The sequence below is a fragment of the Bombina bombina genome, chromosome 4 (assembly GCF_027579735.1).
Source record: "Bombina bombina isolate aBomBom1 chromosome 4, aBomBom1.pri, whole genome shotgun sequence".
NCBI classification, from domain to species: domain Eukaryota; kingdom Metazoa; phylum Chordata; class Amphibia; order Anura; family Bombinatoridae; genus Bombina; species Bombina bombina.
In genome coordinates this window covers 234,016,919-234,042,602 of record NC_069502.1, presented here as the reverse complement: position 1 = coordinate 234,042,602, position 25,684 = coordinate 234,016,919, and the positions used below count along the sequence as shown (strand labels likewise).

Genomic DNA, 25,684 nt, shown 5'->3' with positions numbered 1-25,684 from the left:
GGGTGTCTTTGCCTCCTCCTGGTGGCCAGGTTCTTAATTCCCAAAAGTAATGACTGCAGCTGTGGACTCTTTCCATCAGAAGAAAAGAAAATTATCAGGAAAGCATAATTTGTTTTTGAAATGTTTGAAGTTACAATATATATGCATTATGTGAGTTGTACATTACAAGGTGCCTACCCATATATCCCTATTAACATGTACCATGTAAGATTCCCCAAATTTGCCTTCCTCAACATTGGCCTGGTTCTTATTTCCCAAAAGTAATGAATGTGGCTGTGGACTCTTTCCCATTAGTAAGAAAAACAGAATTTATGTTTACCTGATAAATTACTTTCTCCAACGGTGTGTCCGGTCCACGGCGTCATCCTTACTTGTGGGATATTCTCTTCCCCAACAGGAAATGGCAAAGAGCCCAGCAAAGCTGGTCACATGATCCCTCCTAGGCTCCGCCTACCCCAGTCATTCGACCGACGTTAAGGAGGAATATTTGCATAGGAGAAACCATATGATACCGTGGTGACTGTAGTTAAAGAAAATAAATTATCAGACCTGATTAAAAAACCAGGGCGGGCCGTGGACCGGACACACCGTTGGAGAAAGTAATTTATCAGGTAAACATAAATTCTGTTTTCTCCAACATTGGTGTGTCCGGTCCACGGCGTCATCCTTACTTGTGGGAACCAATACCAAAGCTTTAGGACACGGATGATGGGAGGGAGCAAATCAGGTCACCTAAATGGAAGGCACCACGGCTTGCAAAACCTTTCTCCCAAAAATAGCCTCAGAAGAAGCAAAAGTATCAAACTTGTAAAATTTGGTAAAAGTGTGCAGTGAAGACCAAGTCGCTGCCCTACATATCTGATCAACAGAAGCCTCGTTCTTGAAGGCCCATGTGGAAGCCACAGCCCTAGTGGAATGAGCTGTGATTCTTTCGGGAGGCTGCCGTCCGGCAGTCTCGTAAGCCAATCTGATGATGCTTTTAATCCAAAAAGAGAGAGAGGTAGAAGTTGCTTTTTGACCTCTCCTTTTACCGGAATAAACAACAAACAAGGAAGATGTTTGTCTAAAATCCTTTGTAGCATCTAAATAGAATTTTAGAGCGCGAACAACATCCAAATTGTGCAACAAACGTTCCTTCTTCGAAACTGGTTTCGGACACAGAGAAGGTACGATAATCTCCTGGTTAATGTTTTTGTTAGAAACAACTTTTGGAAGAAAACCAGGTTTAGTACGTAAAACCACCTTATCTGCATGGAACACCAGATAAGGAGGAGAACACTGCAGAGCAGATAATTCTGAAACTCTTCTAGCAGAAGAAATTGCAACCAAAAACAAAACTTTCCAAGATAATAACTTAATATCAACGGAATGTAAGGGTTCAAACGGAACCCCCTGAAGAACTGAAAGAACTAAGTTGAGACTCCAAGGAGGAGTCAAAGGTTTGTAAACAGGCTTGATTCTAACCAGAGCCTGAACAAAGGCTTGAACATCTGGCACAGCTGCCAGCTTTTTGTGAAGTAACACAGACAAGGCAGAAATCTGTCCCTTCAGGGAACTTGCAGATAATCCTTTTTCCAATCCTTCTTGAAGGAAGGATAGAATCTTAGGAATCTTAACCTTGTCCCAAGGGAATCCTTTAGATTCACACCAACAGATATATTTTTTCCAAATTTTGTGGTAAATCTTTCTAGTTACAGGCTTTCTGGCCTGAACAAGAGTATCGATAACAGAATCTGAGAACCCTCGCTTCGATAAGATCAAGCGTTCAATCTCCAAGCAGTCAGCTGGAGTGAGACCAGATTCGGATGTTCGAACGGACCTTGAACAAGAAGGTCTCGTCTCAAAGGTAGCTTCCATGGTGGAGCCGATGACATATTCACCAGATCTGCATACCAAGTCCTGCGTGGCCACGCAGGAGCTATCAAGATCACCGACGCCCTTTCCTGATTGATCCTGGCTACCAGCCTGGGGATGAGAGGAAACGGCGGGAATACATAAGCTAGTTTGAAGGTCCAAGGTGCTACTAGTGCATCCACTAGAGCCGCCTTGGGATCCCTGGATCTGGACCCGTAGCAAGGAACTTTGAAGTTCTGACGAGAGGCCATCAGATCCATGTCTGGAATGCCCCACAGTTGAGTGACTTGGGCAAAGATTTCCGGATGGAGTTCCCACTCCCCCGGATGCAATGTCTGACGACTCAGAAAATCCGCTTCCCAATTTTCCACTCCTGGGATGTGGATAGCAGACAGGTGGCAGGAGTGAGACTCCGCCCATAGAATGATTTTGGTCACTTCTTCCATCGCCAGGGAACTCCTTGTTCCCCCCTGATGGTTGATGTACGCAACAGTTGTCATGTTGTCTGATTGAAACCGTATGAACTTGGCCCTCGCTAGCTGAGGCCAAGCCTTGAGAGCATTGAATATCGCTCTCAGTTCCAGAATATTTATCGGTAGAAGAGATTCTTCCCGAGACCAAAGACCCTGAGCTTTCAGGGATCCCCAGACCGCGCCCCAGCCCATCAGACTGGCGTCGGTCGTGACAATGACCCACTCTGGTCTGCGGAAGGTCATCCCTTGTGACAGGTTGTCCAGGGACAGCCACCAACGGAGTGAGTCTCTGGTCCTCTGATTTACTTGTATCCTCGGAGACAAGTTTGTATAGTCCCCATTCCACTGACTGAGCATGCACAGTTGTAATGGTCTTAGATGAATGCGCGCAAAAGGAACTATGTCCATTGCCGCTACCATCAAACCTATCACTTCCATGCACTGCGCTATGGAAGGAAGAGGAACGGAATGAAGTATCCGACAAGAGTCTAGAAGTTTTGTTTTTCTGGCCTCTGTCAGAAAAATCCTCATTTCTAAGGAGTCTATTATTGTCCCCAAGAAGGGAACCCTTGTTGACGGAGATAGAGAACTCTTTTCCACGTTCACTTTCCATCCGTGAGATCTGAGAAAGGCCAGGACAATGTCCGTGTGAGCCTTTGCTTGAGGAAAGGACGACGCTTGAATCAGAATGTCGTCCAAGTAAGGTACTACAGCAATGCCCCTTGGTCTTAGCACAGCTAGAAGGGACCCTAGTACCTTTGTGAAAATCCTTGGAGCAGTGGCTAATCCGAAAGGAAGCGCCACGAACTGGTAATGCTTGTCCAGGAATGCGAACCTTAGGAACCGATGATGTTCCTTGTGGATAGGAATATGTAGATACGCATCCTTTAAATCCACCGTGGTCATGAATTGACCTTCCTGGATGGAAGGAAGAATTGTTCGAATGGTTTCCATTTTGAACGATGGAACCTTGAGAAACTTGTTTAAGATCTTGAGATCTAAGATTGGTCTGAACGTTCCCTCTTTTTTGGGAACTATGAACAGATTGGAGTAGAACCCCATCCCTTGTTCTCCTAATGGAACAGGATGAATCACTCCCATTTTTAACAGGTCTTCTACACAACGTAAGAATGCCTGTCTTTTTATGTGGTCTGAAGACAACTGAGACCTGTGGAACCTCCCCCTTGGGGGAAGCCCCTTGAATTCCAGAAGATAACCTTGGGAGACTATTTCTAGCGCCCAAGGATCCAGAACATCTCTTGCCCAAGCTCGAGCGAAGAGAGAGAGTCTGCCCCCCACCAGATCCGGTCCCGGATCGGGGGCCAACATTTCATGCTGTCTTGGTAGCAGTGGCAGGTTTCTTGGCCTGCTTTCCCTTGTTCCAGCCTTGCATTGGTCTCCAAGCTGGCTTGGCTTGAGAAGTATTACCCTCTTGCTTAGAGGACGTAGCACTTTGGGCTGGTCCGTTTCTACGAAAGGGACGAAAATTAGGTTTATTTTTGGCCTTGAAAGGCCGATCCTGAGGAAGGGCGTGGCCCTTACCCCCAGTGATATCAGAGATAATCTCTTTCAAGTCAGGGCCAAACAGCGTTTTCCCCTTGAAAGGAATGTTAAGTAGCTTGTTCTTGGAAGACGCATCAGCTGACCAAGATTTCAACCAAAGCGCTCTGCGCGCCACAATAGCAAACCCAGAATTCTTAGCCGCTAACCTAGCCAATTGCAAAGTGGCGTCTAGGGTGAAAGAATTAGCCAATTTGAGAGCATTGATTCTGTCCATAATCTCCTCATAAGGAGGAGAATCACTATCGACCGCCTTTACCAGCTCATCGAACCAGAAACACGCGGCTGTAGCGACAGGGACAATGCATGAAATTGGTTGTAGAAGGTAACCCTGCTGAACAAACATCTTTTTAAGTAAACCTTCTAATTTTTTATCCATAGGATCTTTGAAAGCACAACTATCTTCTATGGGTATAGTGGTGCGTTTGTTTAAAGTGGAAACCGCTCCCTCGACCTTGGGGACTGTCTGCCATAAGTCCTTTCTGGGGTCGACCATAGGAAACAATTTTTTAAATATGGGGGGAGGGACGAAAGGAATACCGGGCCTTTCCCATTCTTTATTTACAATGTCCGCCACCCGCTTGGGTATAGGAAAAGCTTCTGGGAGCCCCGGGACCTCTAGGAACTTGTCCATTTTACATAGTTTCTCTGGGATGACCAACTTGTCACAATCATCCAGAGTGGATAATACCTCCTTAAGCAGAATGCGGAGATGTTCCAACTTAAATTTAAACGTAATCACATCAGGTTCAGCTTGTTGAGAAATGTTCCCTGAATCAGTAATTTCTCCCTCAGACAAAACCTCCCTGGCCCCATCAGACTGGTTTAGGGGCCCTTCAGAACCATTATTATCAGCGTCGTCATGCTCTTCAGTATCTAAAACAGAGCAGTCGCGCTTACGCTGATAAGTGTGCATTTTGGCTAAAATGTTTTTGACAGAATTATCCATTACAGCCGTTAATTGTTGCATAGTAAGGAGTATTGGCGCGCTAGAAGTACTAGGGGCCTCCTGAGTGGGCAAGACTCGTGTAGACGAAGGAGGGAATGATGCAGTACCATGCTTACTCCCCTCACTTGAGGAATCATCTTGGGCATCATTGTCATTGTCACATAAATCACATTTATTTAAATGAGAAGGAACTCTGGCTTCCCCACATTCAGAACACAGTCTATCTGGTAGTTCAGACATGTTAAACAGGCATAAACTTGATAACAAAGTACAAAAAAGTTTTAAAATAAAACCGTTACTGTCACTTTAAATTTTAAACTGAACACACTTTATTACTGCAATTGCGAAAAAATATGAAGGAATTGTTCAAAATTCACCAAAATTTCACCACAGTGTCTTAAAGCCTTAAAAGTATTGCACACCAAATTTGGAAGCTTTAACCCTTAAAATAACGGAACCGGAGCCGTTTTTAACTTTAACCCCTTTACAGTCCCTGGTGTCTGCTTTGCTGAGACCCAACCAAGCCCAAAGGGGAATACGATACCAAATGACGCCTTCAGAAAGTCTTTTCTATGTATCAGAGCTCCTCACACATGCGACTGCATGTCATGCCTCTCAAAAACAAGTGCGCAACACCGGCGCGAAAATGAGGCTCTGCCTATGATTTGGGAAAGCCCCTAAAGAGAAAGGTGTCTAAAAAAGTGCCTGCCGATATAATCTTATCAAAATACCCAGATTAAATGATTCCTCAAGGCTAAATATGTGTTAATAATGAATCGATTTAGCCCAGAAAAAGTCTACAGTCTTAATAAGCCCTTGTGAAGCCCTTATTTACAATCTTAATAAACATGGCTTACCGGATCCCATAGGGAAAATGACAGCTTCCAGCATTACATCGTCTTGTTAGAATGTGTCATACCTCAAGCAGCAAGAGACTGCTCACTGTTCCCCCAACTGAAGTTAATTCCTCTCAACAGTCCTGTGTGGAACAGCCATGGATTTTAGTAACGGTTGCTAAAATCATTTTCCTCATACAAACAGAAATCTTCATCTCTTTTCTGTTTCTGAGTAAATAGTACATACGAGCACTATTTTAAAATAACAAACTCTTGATTGAATAATAAAAACTACAGTTAAACACTAAAAAACTCTAAGCCATCTCCGTGGAGATGTTGCCTGTACAACGGCAAAGAGAATGACTGGGGTAGGCGGAGCCTAGGAGGGATCATGTGACCAGCTTTGCTGGGCTCTTTGCCATTTCCTGTTGGGGAAGAGAATATCCCACAAGTAAGGATGACGCCGTGGACCGGACACACCTATGTTGGAGAAACAGGGGCATTTTCATTCATGAAAATTGACATGGCACCGTATTTTAAAAATACTTACCTTGTTACCGCAGGGAACTGTACAGGCCCTCCCCCAAGCCGGTAGACCCAAGACATTAGGGCGCGAGCACAATCGCGCATAAACGAATAATCGTCAAGAATATGTGGAAGCGAAAATGTGCTGCAACCTCCGGGGGGGACAAGCTGCCCTGCGTGGAGGAATAATCATAATCTGGGTTACCCGCATGTGTAGAAGTATGGAGCGGTAGGGAACTCGCCTCTTGGAGGACAGGACCCCCAGAGGTGGATGGCTCAGCTGACCCTTGATTCCCCGAGCCCGAGGAACTAGGTGCTCTAATACGACACACCGAACATAACTGATTGACATGTATCCGGATTCTTCCCCGGACGAAGAATCTGAAATTAGAACAGTCTCAGTATCCTCCGTAACGGAGTCTGAAATTAGAATAGTCTCAGCATCAGAATCCTACATAACTGGATAGAGAATATGCTAATATGGACTATTTTAAACCAAAACAAAAAACGGCATCTGACACCCACAATGGCTGGGCCACTCACCACCTCCTATGAACCAGACCTCTGCGAACTAGAATTTCTCCGTCGCCACATGGTCAGGAATGCAGAAATAGAGGACTGAATGTAATCACGCCTGGAAAGAAGGTAAACCGTATAGTCCATAAAAGCACGCCCAACCATACGGTCGCGTCACTTCTAAAGGCCTTTATGTTCCAGCCATGCCCCCGTTTAACACTACACATAAGCAGATTGAATCACATAACAAACATGATTAAAAAACCCCCTCCTGTTCAATAACCCCCCTCAGGAGATATTAACCCTTGATTCCAAGATACTAAAGGAGACTCACTGAGACCCTTATGTTAAGTTAGTCCCGCAAGGTGGTAGCCTCTCAGGAAAACATTAGTACAGTACATTCACAAAGAAAGAAAATGAAACAATCTTACCGGAATCTACGCCGTGAAACAGGAACACGGCCCTTCAAGTGTGACAGATAGTAGCATTGCCTCCGCCATGGACTTGAGAGAAGAAAGCAGGCAGCGGAGCGAAGTTCGACAACGCCGATTGCTTGAGGAGCTGTTAAAATGAGTCGGGATGGTTTCACAGAAAGACTCGTCCTGCATCTCTGGACTCTAACTTTCATCACTGAGATACTGACAGGATTACTTAAAACTCCTGTCCCATGTCGAAGAATACTACCCTCCATAAGAGACTAATTAAATTCTGACACTTCTCTGCCAACCTCCTGGGACGAAAGGCAAAGAATGACTGGGGGATGAGGGGAGGGGGAGGCGTATTTAAGCCATTGGCTGGGGTGCCTTTGCCTCCTCCTGGTGGCCAGGTTCTTAATTCCCAAAAGTAATTAATGCAGCTGTGGATTATTTCCATTTAAGAAGAAAATTACTTTATAAAAAAGGTTTTATATAAGGTGTAAGAAAAATTTCAATATCAGTACTGTTGATGGCGGTGAGATGAGAAGATGGCACCAAAAATAGTGCCAATTATTCGATAACTCCTCTCTCATTTATTACACAAATCCAGGCACCTTCTCACTCTACACAGTTAACCATTAAATTTAATCTATTGTCACATACTTTTTTTCTGTCCAGTCTTGGAGCCACCCTGCTATCCTGAGAATCCGACTGGTTAATCTCGGGATTGGTGTCAAGCAGTCTCTGCATAGCCCGATCTCTATCAAATGCAGTTACGTAGAACAGCATCTGCCGTGTGTCGAATGGGAAGAAAAATGGACTGTGGAAGAAAGAGAAAAATTTATTTTTTAATTTAGATTACAGATCAACATTCTGGTTAAAACTAGTTTGACATCAAAGTCAACAGTATGCAGATGCTTTTCATTACCAGTATTAAAATGTACATTACAATATAAAGTGTGAACACCAATCCCACGTTAATGGACTTTTAGGATATCCCTTGAATGTCAAAAATGATTTCCATTACAAACCTGAATTTTTAAAAATACTAACATGTCTGGACTGCAGTAAAGAATGTGAGTGAAATTTGGTATTCCATAGGTATTGCCAATCACTAAAGACTTAGAGCTTAAAAGGACAGTCTAGAAAAAAAAATGATGATTCAGATAAAGCATTCAATTTGAAACAACTTTCCAATTGATTTTAATCATCAAATTTACTTTGTTCTCTTGGTATTCTTTTTGAAAGCTAAACCTAGGTAGGCTCATATGCTAATGTATAAGAGCATTCGGACAGTTTCTCACAGCTAGACAGTGCAAGTTCATGTGTGCCATATAGATAACATTGTGCTCAATCTTGTAGATTTACCTAGGAGTCAGCACTAATTGGCTAAAATGCAAGTCTGTCAAAAGAACTGGAATAAGGGGGTAGTCTGAAGATGTTTAGATAAAAGGTAATTACAGAGGTAAAGAGTATATTAATATAACTGTTATGCAAAACTGGGGAATGGGTCATAAAGGGATTATCTATATTTTTAAACAAAAATTCTGGAGTAGACTGTCCCTCTAAAGGCATATAAAACCCAAATGTTTTCTTATTCTTGATTCAGATAGAGCATACAATTTTAAACTGCTTTTCAATTGACTTATAGTATCTAATTTGCCTTATTCTCTTTAGTATTCTCTGTTGAAAACGCATTAATGCACTGTACTGGAAGTTACTTAACACAATGGGTGAGTCAATAACATGAGGCATATATGTGCATAGACAAATCAGCAGCTCCTGAGCCTACCTAGGTATCCTTTTCAACAAGGGATACCAAGACAACAAAATAGATAATAGATGTAAATTGGAAAGATGCTTAAAATCACTTGCTCTATCTGAATCACGAAAAAATTAACAAACAAAACAAAATCTTTGCTTACCTGATAAAATATTTTCTTTCCTGGCATGGAGAGTCCACAAATCTATTCTAATTACTAGTGGGTATTCAACGAACACCACAGCAAAGTTTTAAGTATCGCTCCCACTTCCCATAACTCCCAGTCATTCAGCCGAGGGAATACGGAAAAAGAAGAGGATACGAAGGGTATAGAGGTGCCTGAAGTTTAGAAAAAAAAAAATCAACAAAACAAAAATAAGCCGTCTTGAATTTAGACAAGGGCGGGTCGTGGAATCTCCATGCCAGGAAAGAAAAGAATGTATCAGGTAAGCATAAATATTGTTTTCTTTCCAATGGCATGGAGAGTCCACAAATCCATTCTATTTACTAGTGGAAACAAATACCCAAGCTAGAGGACACAGAATGGAAAGGGAGGGAGAAACAAGACAGGCAGACCTAAACTGAGGGCACCACCGCTTGAAGAACCTTTCTCCCAAAAAAGCCTCAGCTGAGGCAAAAACATTGAATTTATAAAATTTAGAAAATGTATGTAACAAGGACCAAGTGGCCGCCTTGCAAATTTGCTACACAGAAGCCTCGTTTTTAAAAGCCCAGGAAGAAGAAACAGCCCTAGCTGAATAAGCCGTAGCTATCTGGGCATTGAAGATTGCTCTCCATTCTAAGATATTTATTGGAAGTACAGACTCCACCTGAGTCCAGGTTCCCTGAGCCCTTAAAGGGACAGTCAACACACAAATTGTTATGGTTTAAAAAGATAGATAATGCCTTTACTACCCATTCCCCAGCTTTGCACAACCAACATTGTTAGATTATTATACTTTATAACATTTAAACTTCTAAATTTCTGCCTGTTTCAAATGCTCCATTGACAGACTCTTAATCACATGCTTTTGTATGTGCTTTATACAACAGGAGACTGCTAGTTCATGTGGGCCATATAAATAACAATGTGTTCACGTCTGGGAAGTTATTTAAGAGTTAGCACAACACAGTATTAAATGCAAGTCAATAGATAACAAAATACAAGGTGATGTGATCAGGGGGCTGTCAGAAGATGCTTAAAGACAAGGTAATCACAGAGGCAAAAAGTATATTACTATAACTGTGTTGGTTATGCAAAACTGGGGAATGGGTAATAAAAGTATTATCTATCTTTTAAAACAATAAAAATTCTATTGTAGACTGTCCCTTTAAGGAATCCCAAACTGCTCCCCAGCCAGAAAGGCTGGCATCCGTATTCTCAATCTCCCAGGATGGTCTCAAGAAACATGTGCCTTGGGACAGATGGTCCTGAGAGAGCCACCAGGACAGAGAGTCTCTCGTCAGGTTGTCGGGGACTATCCTCAGAGAGGTCAAAGTGGTCTCCGTTACGAAGTTTGAGCATGCATAACTGTAGAGGTCTCAGTTGGAAACGAGTAAAAGGAATAATGTCCATAGAGGCCACCAATTACTTCCATAAACTGTGCCACCGAGGGTCGGACAGATGACTGAAGAGAAAGACAGGCAGAAAGAAGTTTGGATTTTCTGACATCCGTCCATGGAAACACTTGTAGCTGGAACTAGAGAACTCTTTTCCAGATTCACTTTCCACCCGTGGGAACGTAGAAAAAACAACTCTGTATAAGATTTTGCTAGTTGAAAAGAGGACGCCTGAACCAAGATGTCGTCTAGATAAGGGCTCACAGCAATTCCCTGAGATCTGATCACTGCCAAGAGAGCCCCCAGAACCTTTGTGAATATTCTGGGAGCCGTGGCAAGTCCAAACGGCAGTGCAACAAACTGGAAATGATTGTCCAGAAAGGCAAAACTTAGAAACTGGTGATGATCCCTGTGAATGGGAACATGTAAATATGCAACCTTCAGGTCTATGGTCGTCATGAACTGACCTTCCTGAACCAAGGAAGAATGGAACGAATAGTTTCCATCTTGAAGGACGGAACCCTAAGGAATTTGTTGATACACTTTAGGTCTAAGATGGGACAGAAAGTTCCCTCCTTTTTGGGAACCACAAAGAGATTTGAATAGAATCCTTGTCCCTCTATAGGAACTGGAACAATTACTCCCAGGGAGGATAGGTCCTCTACGCAGTTTAAGAAGGCCTCCCTCTTTACTTGGTTTGAGGATAGTCTCGACAGGAGAAATCTGCCCCTTGAAAGGTAAGACCTGAATCCTATTCTGTAACTCTGGGATACTATGTCCACAACCCACGTATCTGGGACATCACGTATCCACGCCTGCTGAAAAAGATAGAGCCTGCCCGCCACCTAATCCAAAATTGGATTGGGGGCAGACCCTTCATGCTGATTTAGAATCAGAGGAAGGCTTTTTGTTTTGCTTCCCCTTATTCCAAGGCTGACTGGACTTCCAAGATGTCCTGGATTGCTCTAGTTTGGAAGAAGAGGAGGAAGACTTCTGTCCTTTAAAGTTGCGAAAGGAGCGAAAATTAGAATTCCGTCGACCTCAAGGTCTATTCTTCTTGTCCTGAGGTAGGAAAGATACCTTTCCACCCGTAATTTCGGAAATGATTTCTGCCAGACCAGGACCAAAAAGAGTTTTACCTATATAAGGTAAAGCCAAAAGCTTGGGCTTTGAAGATACATCAGCCAACCAAGATTTTAACCACAGAGCTCTGCGAGCTAAAACAGTGAAGCTAGACATCTTAGCTCCCAGTCTAATTACCTGCAATGTTGGCATCGCAGATTAAGGTATTGGCCAGTTTAAGAGCTTTGATCCTATCCTGGATCTCCTCTACCGTAGTCTCTTCTGATATTAGATCAGACAGGGCATTGCACCAATAAGATGCTGCTCCTGCAACCGTAGCAATACTTGTCGCAGGTTGCCACTGTAAACCTTGGTGTATGTACATCTTTTTTAAGTAAGCCTCTAGCTTCTTATCCATGGGATTCTTTTAGCTAGAGTAGAGATTGCTCCCTCTACCTTAGGCACAGTGCGCCATGAGTCACGAATAGAGTCGGCAACAGGAAACATCTTTTTAAAAACAGGGGAAGGGGAAAAAGGAACCCCTTGCTTATCACATTCCTGAGCTATAATTTCAGACATCTTGTCTGGAACTGGAAAAACATCCACGGATGAGTTAGAATCATAAACGCTATAAAGTTTAGTGGACCTTTTAGGGTTGACAGCAACCGAAGGTTCGGAGTCGTCCAAAGTAGCTAGAACCTCCTTCAAAAGCAACCAGAGATGTTGAAGCTATTTTCCCCCATCATGTCAGTCTGAGATTTCCAAGCTACTGAAGTATCCTCCTCAGACATTTGGGAAAGGTTGACCAACAAAGTTTTAAAGGGGTCAGACACCTTACCAGATGAAATATGTTTAGATTTCCTGTTACGCTTAACCGAGATAGGGAAAGCAGATAAAGCTGCAGACACCGCAGAAGTTATCTGCGCAGCAAAATCTCCTGGTAAATAAACCCCCCCAGGAGGTTGAGAGGAAACACAAGGCACTGTATGAGAAAGGCTTGGGAAGTTTGAGGAGAAAGCGGAGGCATTATCACGCACAGCATTATCCTGAGAGACACTTGGCTCAGAAGGGAGTAATTTGTCTTTAAATGTTAAAGTGTTTGCTAAGCATGGGGAACAGAATTGCATAGGAAGGACAATTTGGGCCTCTAAACATAGCAAGCATTTATCCATAGTAATAGATTGATCCTGTTCTGAGTCCATAGCTACAAAATCCGATCCCACTAAGAGAGAGACAAAATAATAATCAATTTATCCCATAAAACGATATGCCCAAATTTTAGTAGACCTTTAAAACATAAAATATATATTGGGCACAAAAGATAAAAACGTCACCATAAGAAGTAACCTCAGATTGCCTGAGGCTCCAACAGTGACCGGATAGATATCCCACTAGTAAGAGGAAGCAAGACTCCTTTGCAAAGTTCTTCTCTTTAGCAGACAATCCGATCAAAGAACCAGCCGCAAAGCCAACACTAAGAAACTCACTAAGCCCCGCTTCCAAAATACTGGAAGTGCGGAGGTCTTGTGAGACTCTCTGTCATAGGAAAGAAAAAGAAACTGCAGAAATCAAATACAATTTCTATCTTTCCTCACAGAGTAAGAAGGCCTTAACTTACTCTGCAATAACCCAGCTATACAAATAAGGGGAAAAGTAAATTCCTTAGAATCTCTTCCGCCAAGTGAACTCTCCATTAACAAGTCACACACAGAGTGCAATTAAAAATCAAAGTATGAATTTTTTTTTAACACAAAGTGCCAATAAAGCTGCCCATAAAATGAACCCTTAACCAAATAAGGATAATTAAGTCCCAAAATAGATCCACTTGAGGGCTAACCTCAAAAGTGCTGCCCTTCAGTACCCAGAAGGCAAAGGGCACTTACCTGTGGATCCAGCTGCAGGGCAGATAACAGCTACTAAGGTGTGACCGGTACTCCACTCCCTGTCAGGGACCTGTAGTAAAAGAAAGAACAGAGTAAACAACCCTGGCTTTCTGTAAATGGGTAGCAAAAGTGTTAGAAGTAAAGCAAAGACCACCTCGCCGCCTTCTATCTGCTAAAAGCCACCACTAATCTTACTAAAGAGAGTGACATGGACACAGCTAGACCCCAATCCTTGCTTGCAGGGAAAAGTACCCATAAAAGGATTTAATATCTTCAGACACCATCTTCACACATCCTCCATTGACAGTAGCAAAGAGAATGACTGGGGATTATGGGTAAGGGAAGTTACACTTAAAGGGACAGTCTACACCAGAATTGTTATTGTTTTAAAAGATAGATAATCCCTTTTTAACCCATTCCCCAGTTTTGCATAATCAACACAGTTATATTTATATATTTGTTACCTCTGTGATTATCTTGTATATAAGCCTCTGCAAACTGCCCCTTTATTTCAGTTCTTTTGACAGAGTAGCAATTTAGCCAATCAGTGATGGCTCCCAGGTAACTTCACGTGCACGAGCACAGTGTTATCTATAAGAAAAATGTGAACTAACACCCTCTAGTGGTGAAAAACCTGTTAAAATGCATTCTTAAGAGGCGGCCTTCAAGGTCTAAGAAATTAGCATATGAACCTCCTAGGTTTAGCTTTCAACTAAGAATACCAAGAGAAGAAAAATTGGTGATAAAAGTAAATTGGAAAATTGTTTAAAATTACATGCCCTATCTGAATCATGAAAGTTTTTTTTGGACTAGACTGTCCCTTTAACAGCTTTGCTGGGGTGTTCTTTGACTCCTCCTGCTGGCCAGGAGTTGAATATCCCACTAGTAATTGGAATGACGTTGTGGACTCTCCATGCCATAGGAAAGAAAACTTAAATTATGCTTACCTGATAATTTTCTTTTCTTCAGATGGAAAGAGTCCACAGCTGCATTCATTACTTTTAGGAATTCAGAACCTGGCCACCAGGAGGAGGCAAAGACACCCCAGCCAAAGGCTTAAATACCTCTCCCACTTCCCCCAGTCATTCTGCCGAAGGAACAAGGAACGGTAGAAGAAATATCAGGGTGGAAAGGTGCCAGAAGAACAAAAATAACAGACGCCCCACAGAAAAAATACTGGCGGGGAGCTGTGGACTCTTTCCATCTGAAGAAACGAAAATCAGGTAAGCATAATTTAAGTTTTTCTTCATAAATGGAAGGAGTCCACAGCTGCATTCATTACTTTTAGGAAAACAATACCCAAGCTATAGAGGACACTGAATGCAAAAACGGGAGGGTACAAGAGATGGCCCATTCTGAGGGCACCAGGCCTGAAAACCCCATCCCAACAAAATCCTCCTTCGGCCGAAGCCGAGAACAACTTTGAAAAAAGGAAAAGGCCTAAGGACACTGACCCACAGATAGTCCACAAGCCTTGCTAGAGACCGCAGAAACTAGACTCGATTGAGTCAACAGCCTCCAAGAGACATCGTCGCCCAGGAGTCGGTCTCCAAACACACCCCTTACTAAAGAAAGGGAACAAACTACCGTATTCTTCCACAAAGACACAGAGAAAACATGATTGTAAAGCGCAGCTAATCCCCCTTAAGAGACTCAAAGCGCAGCTCATTTTATCAACCTCGAAAGGAGGAAAGGTTGAGTAGACCTCGCCGGGGATCAAACTTGCAACCCTCGGTTTGCTACAGTGCAGAGTAGCCACAGTGCATTTGTATGCTGAGCTAGCTGTCCTGTTAGCATAAGGAACTCCAGAAAAAAAAAAAACCTAAAGGGCACAACGAGTCCTAAATAAAAATACAGAGCAAAAAAAACCTGAGAAACCGGGTCAGGCTAACAGAGACCCAAACCAGTGTCATAGAAACAAGGGGAGGCAACACCCAGACCCCAGAAATACAGAAACCACGGGATAAGACCGGGAGTCTGAAACAGAGAGAGGACCTTCCCCATACACAGTACAACCGCACTCTAGAAAGCAACTGAAGACTAAGGTCCCCAAGTCGCAAGTAGCTCAGAATACCGAAATATTCAGAAACGAAACCTCGTGCAGCAAGCTCAGATAGATCTGACGAACAACACCTGAAGCAAAAACACTGCACACTGTAGTCATCTAAAAATGACTCTGAAACTTAAATACTTGCAGGGCAAGTAGAAAGCAGCTGAAGATAGGATCCTTCAGATTGCTAAGTATCCACTAACCAGTGGATAACATCGCAGGTTATCTAAGAGCCTCCAGTCCTTCCCACAAATCTTGAACGTGGAGAAAGGAGAAACCTCAAATAGTCTTACTGTAGCTCGAATGCTCCGAGGACGAAATAGCAGAACAGATATCAGATCCTGCTCCAACACTGGACCAGCCCAAGCAACAGACTTGTCTGATAGACAGGAGGGGGGGCAGAAAGGCGAATGAAGACTGAACCAATTCACTCCTCCAAAATAAGGCACTCCCAAGGAGAAAAGTGCAATAGATCTGTAGGAAGACCGGTCACAACTCTCTTAGACACAGTCTCTACGTAGAGAGATCAATTACCAACAGGTGGAACAGAGCCCACAGATGTTGCCCCTTACAGGAATAAGCTACCTGATCCAATCTCCTACACACAAGGCAGGACAATGACCCTCCAGAGAGAAGAAACCCCAGTTCATAAGGAAGACAAACTATCCCCTCAAAAGGGAAGGGCACAGACAAAAACAGCATACATACATGTCCACAAGGCATGAAGCCATAGTATGATCAAAACACGGACCAACTGAAAAAAAAAAACAAAAAAACATTCAGACACTACTGTTGACCCAACAGAGAAAAAACTCCCCATGAAGAGGAGCACACTCTGTCCAAAGGACAAGTCAGGCCTTAAAGTGTATAACAAGTACCCGAAGGTGGATGTGAACTCTGGCCTTCCTGCTTGCAAGCCCCATGTCGCAACATAGGGTCCCTGAAAAAACTGGGTCGTCCCGAACCAGTCCACAGGATCATAAGTCTCCAGACATCCAAGAAGGATCCAAGACAAGGACCCTGGACCCAGAATCGTCCTAGAACGAATGACACCCCCAGGGAACACAAGATACCCAGTCACAAAGGGAAATGAGAATGAGAACAGAGTCACCCGAAAGAGAGTAGAAAAGAAAGGCTAGTCTCCATAATCCTTTCAGATTAACGTTTCAGAGGACCACACCCAAGGGAGAAGAATGCAAAGCATCCCAAACCCAGACAGAAAAATATCCCCTAAGCAAAAAGCTAGGAAAAAGAGACAACACCTGTTGCCCCTGATATGGAGACGACTAACTCTGGAAGGAAGATAGAGCCTCATGGCCTTCACTTCTTAATTAAGCGGTCAAAGTCTCCAGAAAAACCAGACAAAGTCCAGAAAGTCTCGACCTAAAGGAAGAGAACCTCTAAAAGGAACAAGTCCTAAAAGGACACTTCCAAAGAGACCATGAAAGGCAAAACCGTAAGAACAGCGGAATGAAGGACCTAAATCCTCCAAGCCTCCAACCCACAACGGGAAGGAACACTCTAGTTCCTGGAAAAACGACTGAGCAAGTTGCCGCGGATCTCAACGGAGTCCCGTCCCACTAAATTGAAAGTCTAATGAACACTGAACCAATCCCCCATGCCCTTAAGCAACCGCGGACCACCAAGTCCTCTCAGGATGCTAGTTGAAGCTTGTAAAATAAGTAAACAACACAAGTCATATTGTGATCACTAGGCGCCCTCTCCGGACCAGCCGGACATAAAAAGGCGCCACGTGTTTGAACTAGGCCTCAAAGACAGAAGGATTTGTACCCAGTCAGGACCAGCCTGAAACCAAGGGCCCCAGCACTGTCAAGGCCACATAGAGTGTACCCCGAGATAGAGGGATAAAGAACAGTCAGACAGAACATAGGACTGGTACGTCCTCACTCTTGAACAAACCTTTGTAAAAGTAAATAGTGCGACCACAAAATCGCGAGTATCAATTCCAGAGAAGAAAGTTCCAGAAGGAAACATCCACAACAACATGAGCTTTTCAAATAAAAATCATCCTCACAGGATTTAAATAAAAGATAAGGCAACCCGTAGGTTATCGCCCAGGAAGAACGGGCAGGGGTCCGAGACTTTCAAGCTCAGAACTGGAAAAGGATACACAAATAACAGACTATAAGAAGATTACTTCATCCCCTTATGTCTATGCAAGCAAGCCAGTCGAAGATTAAAACTGAGAATCCCCAGACCCATTAAGAGTGGGATCCTCCAACAACGCCAAAACATGCCTCACTAGAACACGAAGGCGAGCCAGTCTATAACGAAAGGCGCAACATACCTCCGCCGGGACAAAAGAAAAAAACGGCCCGAAGGTTGACCCCCCTGAGGCCTCAGGGGCAATCGCTCCCCCGGAGGGCTGAACTGGACCAGGCGATCCAACGCCTGACGAGCCCCAGTTAACGGAACACGGATAATATCGTAAGCACACTCCCGGGAGGTGCAGATGCCATATAGAACCGTGTCGTAACCTCCGGTGGAAAAAGGACACACTCCATAGAAGGATAAGTAGCGTTTGGGTTACCTGCATGCGTAGTAAGAGTTGGTGGTAGGGAACTCGCCTCGTGGGAAATAGAAACCCCAGAGGCGGATGGCTCAGTGGGCACCTGATTGCCCGATCCCGAGGAACAGAGCACTCTAAAACAGCATTCGGAACATAACTGATGGACATGTATCACCCGGACCAATTGATATTCTTCGCAAGTAGAGTCTGAATCAGAGACATCCATCTCCAAAAAAAACCGAAATTTATGCTTACCCCATAAATTTATTTCTGACACAGTGAGTCCATGGATCATCTCTAATTACTATTGGTAATATCACTCCTGGCCAGCAGGAGGAGGCAAAGAGCACCACAGCAAAGCTGTTAAATATCACCTCCCTTCCCTCCAACCCAGTCATTCGACCAAAGGAAATAGAGAGAAAGAAAGTAACACAAGGAGCAGAGGTGCCTGAGGTTTACAACACAAATCTGTCTAAAGAAAACAGGGCGGGCCGTGGACTCACCGTGCCAAGAAATAAATATATCTGGTAAGCATAAATTTCGTTTTCTTTCTAACGACACGGTGAGTCCACTGATCATCTCTAATTACTATTGGAAATCAATACCCAAGCTAGAGGACACAGATGATAAGGGAGGGACAAGACAGGTAACCTAAACAGAAGGCACCACCGCTTGAAGAACCTTTCTCCCAAAACAAGCCTAATTAAAAGTATCAAATTCATAGAATTTTGAAAAAGTGTGTAGAGAGGACCAAGTTGCAGCCTTGAAAATCTGTTCCATAGAAGCTTCATTTTTGAATGCCCAAGAAGAGGAAACAGCCCTTATGGATTGAGCTGTAACTCTCTCAGGAGTCTGCTGTTCAGCAGTTTCATAGGCCAAACAAATTATACTCTTCAGCCACAAAGAAAGAAGTAGCCATAGCTTTCTGACCCTTGCGTTTCCCAGAAAAACAAACAAAGCAGAAGACTGGCGAAAATCCGTAGTCGCCTGTAAATAGTACTTCAACGCACGCACCACATCTAGGCTGTGCAGCAGACGCTCTTTATGAGACGAAGGGTTAGGAGACGAAGGGTTAGAACACAAAGAAGGAACGACGATTTCTTGATTAATGTTCCTATCCAAAACCACTTTAGGGAGGAAACCTAACTTAGTATGCAGAACTACCTTATCTGAATGAAAAATAAGGTAAGGGAATTCACACTGCAACACAGAGAGCTCTGAAACTCTACGAGCAGAAGAAATTGCAATAAGAAACAAAACTTTCCAAGATAACATCTTAATATCTAAGGAATGCATAGGCTCAAATGGAGCCGGTTGAAGAACTTTAAGAACAAGGTTAAGACTCCAGGGATGAGTAACAGATTTAAACACAGGCCTGATTCTGATCAAGGCCTGACAGAAGGATTGCACATCTGGCATGTCCGCCAGACTTTTATGCAACAATATAGATACGGTAGAAATTTGACCCTTCAAGGTACTAGCAGATAATCCCTTCTCCAGACCCTCCTGGAGAAAAGACAAAAATCTAGGAATCCGAACTATACTCCAAGAGTAGCCTCTGGATTCACACCAATACAGATATTTATGCCATATCTTATAGTAAATTTTTCTGGTAACAGGCTTACAAGCCTGAATCATGGTCTCAATGACCGACTCAGAAAAACCTTGCTTAGATAGAATTAAGCGTTCAATCTCCAAGCAGTCAGCTTCAGAGAAACGAGATTTGTATGAAGGGCCCTTGAAGTAGAAGCGGGTCCTTCCTCAGTGGAAGTCTCCAAGGTGGAAGAAATTATATCTAGGCCTGCATACCAGATACTGCGAGGCCACGCCGGTGCAATGATGATCACCGACACACTCTCCTGTTTGATTCGAGAAATGACCCGTGGAAGGAGAGCGAACGGAGGAAATAGGTATGCTAGACTGAAGCTCCAAGGAACCGCCAGTGCATCTATCAGTACAGCCTGAGGATCCCTTGACCTCGACTCGTGCCTCGGGAGCTTGGCATTCTGTAGAGATGCCATGAGATCCAGTTCCGGTTGTCCCCATTTGAGAATCAAGTTGGAAAACACCTCCGGATGGAGTTCACACTCCCCCGGGTGAAAGGTCTGTCTGCTCAGAAAATCCGCTTCCAAATTGTCCACTCCTGGAATGTGGATCGCAGATAGACAGCAGTTGTGGGTCTCTGCCCACTGAATAATTTTGGCTACCTCTGTCATGGCCAAGGAACTCTGAGTTCCTCCCTGATGGTTGATGTAAGTCAAGGAAGTTATGTTGTAAGACTGGAACCTGATAAACCGGGCTGAAGCTAACTGAGGCCAGGCCAGAAGAGCATTGAAGATTGCCCTCAGCTCTAGGATGTTTATGGGGAGAACTGACTCCTCCCGAGTCCATGTCCCCTGAGCCTTTAGCGAGCCCCAGACTGCTCCCCATCCCAACAGGCTGGCATCCGTGGTCACAATCAGAGAGAGAGATCTGCATAATCCCTGTTCCATTGTTTGAGCATGCATAACTGCAGAGGTCTGAAACCGGGCAAACGGAATGATGCCCATGGCAGCTACCATCAGACCAATTACCTCCATACATTGGGCCACTGACGGCCGAGGAGAGAACTGAAGGGCAGGACAAGAGTCGAAAACCTTTGTCTTTCTGACCTCCGTCAGAAATATTTTTATTGATAAGGAATCTATTATGGTTCCCAAGAACACTACCCTTGTAGCTGGAATCAAGGACCTCTTTCCCAAGTTCACCTTCCATCTGTGAGAACGCAGAAAAGATAACATCTCCATATGTGAGTTTGCTTGTTGAAAGGATGGCGCCTGAACCAGAATGTCGTCCCGATAAGGCGCCACTGCAATACCCTGCAACCGGAGCACCGCCAACCGAGATCCCAGGACCTTTGAGAAATTCTGGGAGCTGTGGCAAGGCCGAAAAGAAGAACCACAAACTGGAAGTGTTTGTCTAGAAATGCGAACCTCAGAAATTTGTGGTGATCCCTGTGGATGGGAACATGTAGGTACGCATCCTTTAAATCTACTGTTGTCATGAATTGACCCTCTTGAACCAAGGGAAGAATGGAACAAATAGATTTCATCTTGAAGGACAGTACTCTAAAGGAACTTGTTTAGACTTTTGAGGTCTAAAATAGGTCTGAAAGTTCCTTCTTTTTTGGGAACCACAAACAGAGTAAAATCCCAGACCTTGTTCCTGTATTGGAATAGGAACTATCACTCCTAGGTCGGAAAGGTCCCGGACACAGTGTAAGGACGCCTCTCTTTATCTGGTCAACAGAATCTTGAGAGCAGAAATCTGCCCCTGGGAGGAAAGGCCTTGAACTCTAGTTTGTATTCCTGGGACACAATGTCCACCGCCCAGGGATCCGAAACATTCCGAACCCAGGCCTGATCGAAAAAAGAAAGTCTGCCCCCCACAAGATCCGGTCCCGGATCGGGGGCAGACCCTTCATGTTGACTTAGAGTCACTAATGGGGTTCTTAGATTCCTCCCCCTTGTTCCAAGACTGGTTGGGCCTCCAGGAAGGCTTGGACTGCTCCTGCTTGGCAGAGGAAGTTTTACCCTTGAAGTTACGAAAGGAACGAAAATTACTCTGACGTCCCTTCTACTTATTCCTCTTATCTCTTAATAACCCTTACCTCCCGTAATGTCTGAAATAATTTCAGTCAAGCCTGGCCCATACAAGGTCTTACCCTTGTAGGGAATCACCAAAAGCTTAGACTACACATCCCCAGACCATGATTATAACCATAAGGCTCTGCGGGCCAGTACTGCAAAACCAGAAATCTTTGCTCCCAACTTAACTTGTAGGGAAGCATCCGTAATAAAGGAATTGGCTAACTTAAGAGCCTTGATCCTATCCTGGATCTCCTCAAGGGGAGTATCTGTCTGAATAGAACCAGACAACGCAAAAAAACAGTATGGCGCCGCACTGGTGACGGTAGCAATACACATCACAGGTTGCCATTGTAAACCCTGGTGTACATAAATCTTTTTAAGTAACCCTTCAAACTTCTTATCCATAGGGTCCTTAAAGGAACAGCTATCCTCTATGGGAATCGTGGTTCTCTTAGACAAAGTGGAAATTGCCCCTTCCACCTTAGGGACCGTCTGCCAAGACTCCTTGATAGAGTCAGCAATTGGAAACATCTTCTTAAAAATTGGGGATGGAGAAAAAGGGATACCCAGTCTCTCCCATTCCTTAGCCCGATCTGGTAAAGGAAAACACTCCACCATGGAAGGAACATCAAAACACTTGTTAAGTTTACTAGGCTTCTTAGGGTTGACAACGACAGTAGTGTCAGAGTCGTCCAAGGTAGCATAAACCTCTTTAAATAACAACCGGAGGTGCTCTAGCTTAAACCTGAAGGATACAACTTTAGTATCAGAAGAAGGAATTACACTGTCTGAATCTGAGATTCTACCGAATTATCTTCCTCCTTAGACTTCTGGGAGGGAACATTCAACATAGCAACGACTTTATCAGAAACCTTACTCACTGATTCTTTACATTTCCTCTTGCGCTTTCCCTGCAGCATGGGAAAAGCAGACAGCGCATCAGTTACCGCCGAGGATATGTGGGTAGCAATGTCATGCAAGGTAACTTCAACTGGAGTGTGAGAGGAAACGCAGGGCACTGCATGTGTACACGATAAGGTTTGGGACACTTGAGGAGAAAGCTGCAGCATAACTTGAACAGGAGACCCCTGAACACATCCGCCCCAGACAATGATGGCTCTGACTCAAAAAGTCTATACCCATAATGCAATTTTCCCTCAATACATGAACAAAAAGGGATTGGTGGTTCCACATTAGCATCAAAGCACAAAGTACAAGTAACATTTTGCAGGGCCTCTTGGTCCATCTTTACTCAATAAATGAATAAACAAAAAATAAAATAAAGATCCGGACTCAACCAGAGCTGCTCCCACCTGCTTTCAAGCGATCGTTTCCCGGACTTCTGAGAATGCAGAGCCGCAACTAAAATACGGCACCCTTCCAGCCCTCAGGAAGTAATGAAGAAAAAGTGCGCAAAAACGCCTTTGCCGCTTCAGAAAAGCTCTGCCCATCGTGGGCTTACCCAGCTGACACTTCCTGGCTGCCGAGAGAAACCACAAGTAAAACACACTACCAAGTTGTTATACCCCTAACAGGAACACACCAGAGAAAAAAAGACTAACAGCCATATCAAATAAAGAGTCCTCTCGTTCCCAGTGCCTGCACAAACTGCCTCACATTATCCTATTAACCTATAATAGGATTAATGTATTTAACGGCACAACAGAGTTAACTGTTAAAGTGACAACATTTTTCTTCCCTTTTTAGAAAATTAAATTCAGCACTTACCTTAAAGGGACAGTCTAGGCCAAAATAAACTTTCATGATTCAGATAGAGCATGTAATTTTAAACAATTTTCAAATGTACTTTTATCACCAATTTTGCTTTGTTCTCTTGGTATTCTTAGTTGAAAGCTTAACCTAGGAGGTTCATATGCTAATTTCTTAGACCTTGAAGGCCACCTTTTTTCAGAATGCATTTTAACAGTTTTTCACCACTAGAGGGTGTTAGTTCATGTATTTCATATAGATAACACTGTGCTCGTGCACGTGAAGTTATCTGGGAGCAGGCACTGATTGGCTAAACTGCAAGTCTGTCAAAAGAACTGAAAAAAAGGGGCAGTTTGCAGAGGCTTAGATACAAGATAAACACAGAGGTTAAAAGTATATTATTATAACTGTGTTGGTTATGCAAAACTCGGGAATGGGTAATAAAGGGATTATCTATCTTTTAAAACCATAAAAATTCTGGTATAGACTGTCCCTTTAATGTAAATCTGTCTGGCAGCAGGGCAGCTCACTAGGTTTGAGAGGCATTCTCCCTCACATGGACCTGTGGATCTAATCTTACTCAGGCTTTCCGGATAGGGCAGCAAAACTATTTATGAGCCAGTGAGGATTACAACCCAATTTCCCAATTGCTTAAAAGCCACCACTGCTCTACTGAAGAGACTGACATGGGCTACGGCTAAACCCCAGGAAGGAGCAGAACAAACTTGCTCTGCTGTAAAAATAAAAAAAAACATAATTTATGCTTACCTGATAAATTCCTTTCTTCTGTTGTGTGATCAGTCCACGGGTCATCATTACTTCTGGGATATAACTCCTCCCCAACAGGAAATGCAAGAGGATTCACCCAGCAGAGCTGCATATAGCTCCTCCCCTCTACGTCACTCCCAGTCATTCGACCAAGAATCAACGAGAAAGGAGAAACCAAGGGTGAAGTGGTGACTGGAGTATAATTTAAAAGATATTTACCTGCCTTAAAAAACAGGGCGGGCCGTGGACTGATCACACAACAGAAGAAAGGAATTTATCAGGTAAGCATAAATTATGTTTTCTTCTGTTATGTGTGATCAGTCCAGGGGTCATCATTACTTCTGGGATACCAATACCAAAGCAAAAGTACACGGATGACGGGAGGGATAGGCAGGCTCATTATACAGAAGGAACCACTGCCTGAAGAACCTTTCTCCCAAAAATAGCCTCCGAAGAAGCAAAAGTGTCAAATTTGTAAAATTTGTAAAAAGTATGAAGCGAAGACCAAGTTGCAGCCTTGCAAATCTGTTCAACAGAGGCCTCATTCTTAAAGGCCCAAGTGGAAGCCACAGCTCTAGTAGAATGAGCTGTAATTCTTTCAGGAGGCTGCTGTCCAGCAGTCTCATAGGCTAAACGAATTATGCTACGAAGCCAGAAGGAGAGAGAGGTAGCCGAAGCCTTATGACCTCTCCTCTGACCAGAGTACACGACAAACAGGGAAGACGTTTGTCGAAAATCCTTAGTTGCCTGCAAGTAGAACTTGAGGGCACGAACTACATCCAGATTGTGTAGAAGACGTTCCTTCTTTGAAGAAGGATTCGGGCACAGAGAAGGCACCACGATCTCTTGATTGATGTTCCTGTTAGTGACTACCTTAGGTAAGAACCCAGGTTTTGTACGCAGAACTACCTTATCTGAATGAAAAATCAAATAAGGAGAATCACAATGTAAAGCTGATAACTCAGAGACTCTCCGAGCCGAAGAAATAGCCATTAAAAATAACACTTTCCAAGATAACAACTTTATATCAATGGAATGAAGGGGTTCAAACGGAACTCCTTGTAGAACGTTAAGAACAAGGTTTAAACTCCATGGCGGAGCAACAGTTTTAAACACAGGCTTGATCCTAGCTAAAGCCTGACAAAAGGCCTGGACGTCTGGATTTTCTGACAGACGCCTGTGTAACAAGATGGACAGAGCTGAGATCTGTCCCTTTAATGAGCTAGCCGATAAACCCTTTTCTAAACCTTCTTGTAGAAAGGACAATATCCTAGGAATCCTAACCTTACTCCAGGAGTAACCTTTGGATTCGCACCAGTATAGGTATTTACGCCATATCTTATGGTAAATCCTTCTGGTAACAGGCTTCCTAGCCTGTATCAGGGTATCAATAACCGACTCAGAAAACCCACGTTTTGATAAAATCAAGCGTTCAATTTCCAAGCAGTCAGCTTCAGAGAAGTTAGATTTTGATGTTTGAATGGACCCTGTATCAGAAGGTCCTGTCTTAGAGGTAGAGACCAAGGCGAACAGGATGACATGTCCACTAGATCTGCATACCAAGTCCTGCGTGGCCATGCAGGCGCTATTAGAATCACTGA

At 43.6% G+C, this 25,684-nt stretch overlaps 1 protein-coding gene across 9 annotated transcripts in view; it reads right to left on the bottom strand.

Annotated features, from left to right (window-relative positions):
• Window positions 1-25,684, bottom strand: part of TRIP12 (thyroid hormone receptor interactor 12) — a 1,052,161-nt gene that overhangs the window by 161,110 nt on the left and 865,367 nt on the right. For all 9 annotated transcript variants that reach the window (XM_053709826.1, XM_053709829.1, XM_053709830.1 and 6 more), the window contains one exon: window positions 7,793-7,949. In XM_053709826.1, coding sequence (XP_053565801.1) covers window positions 7,793-7,949 — 157 coding nt within the window. The remainder of the gene's footprint in view (window positions 1-7,792; window positions 7,950-25,684) is intronic.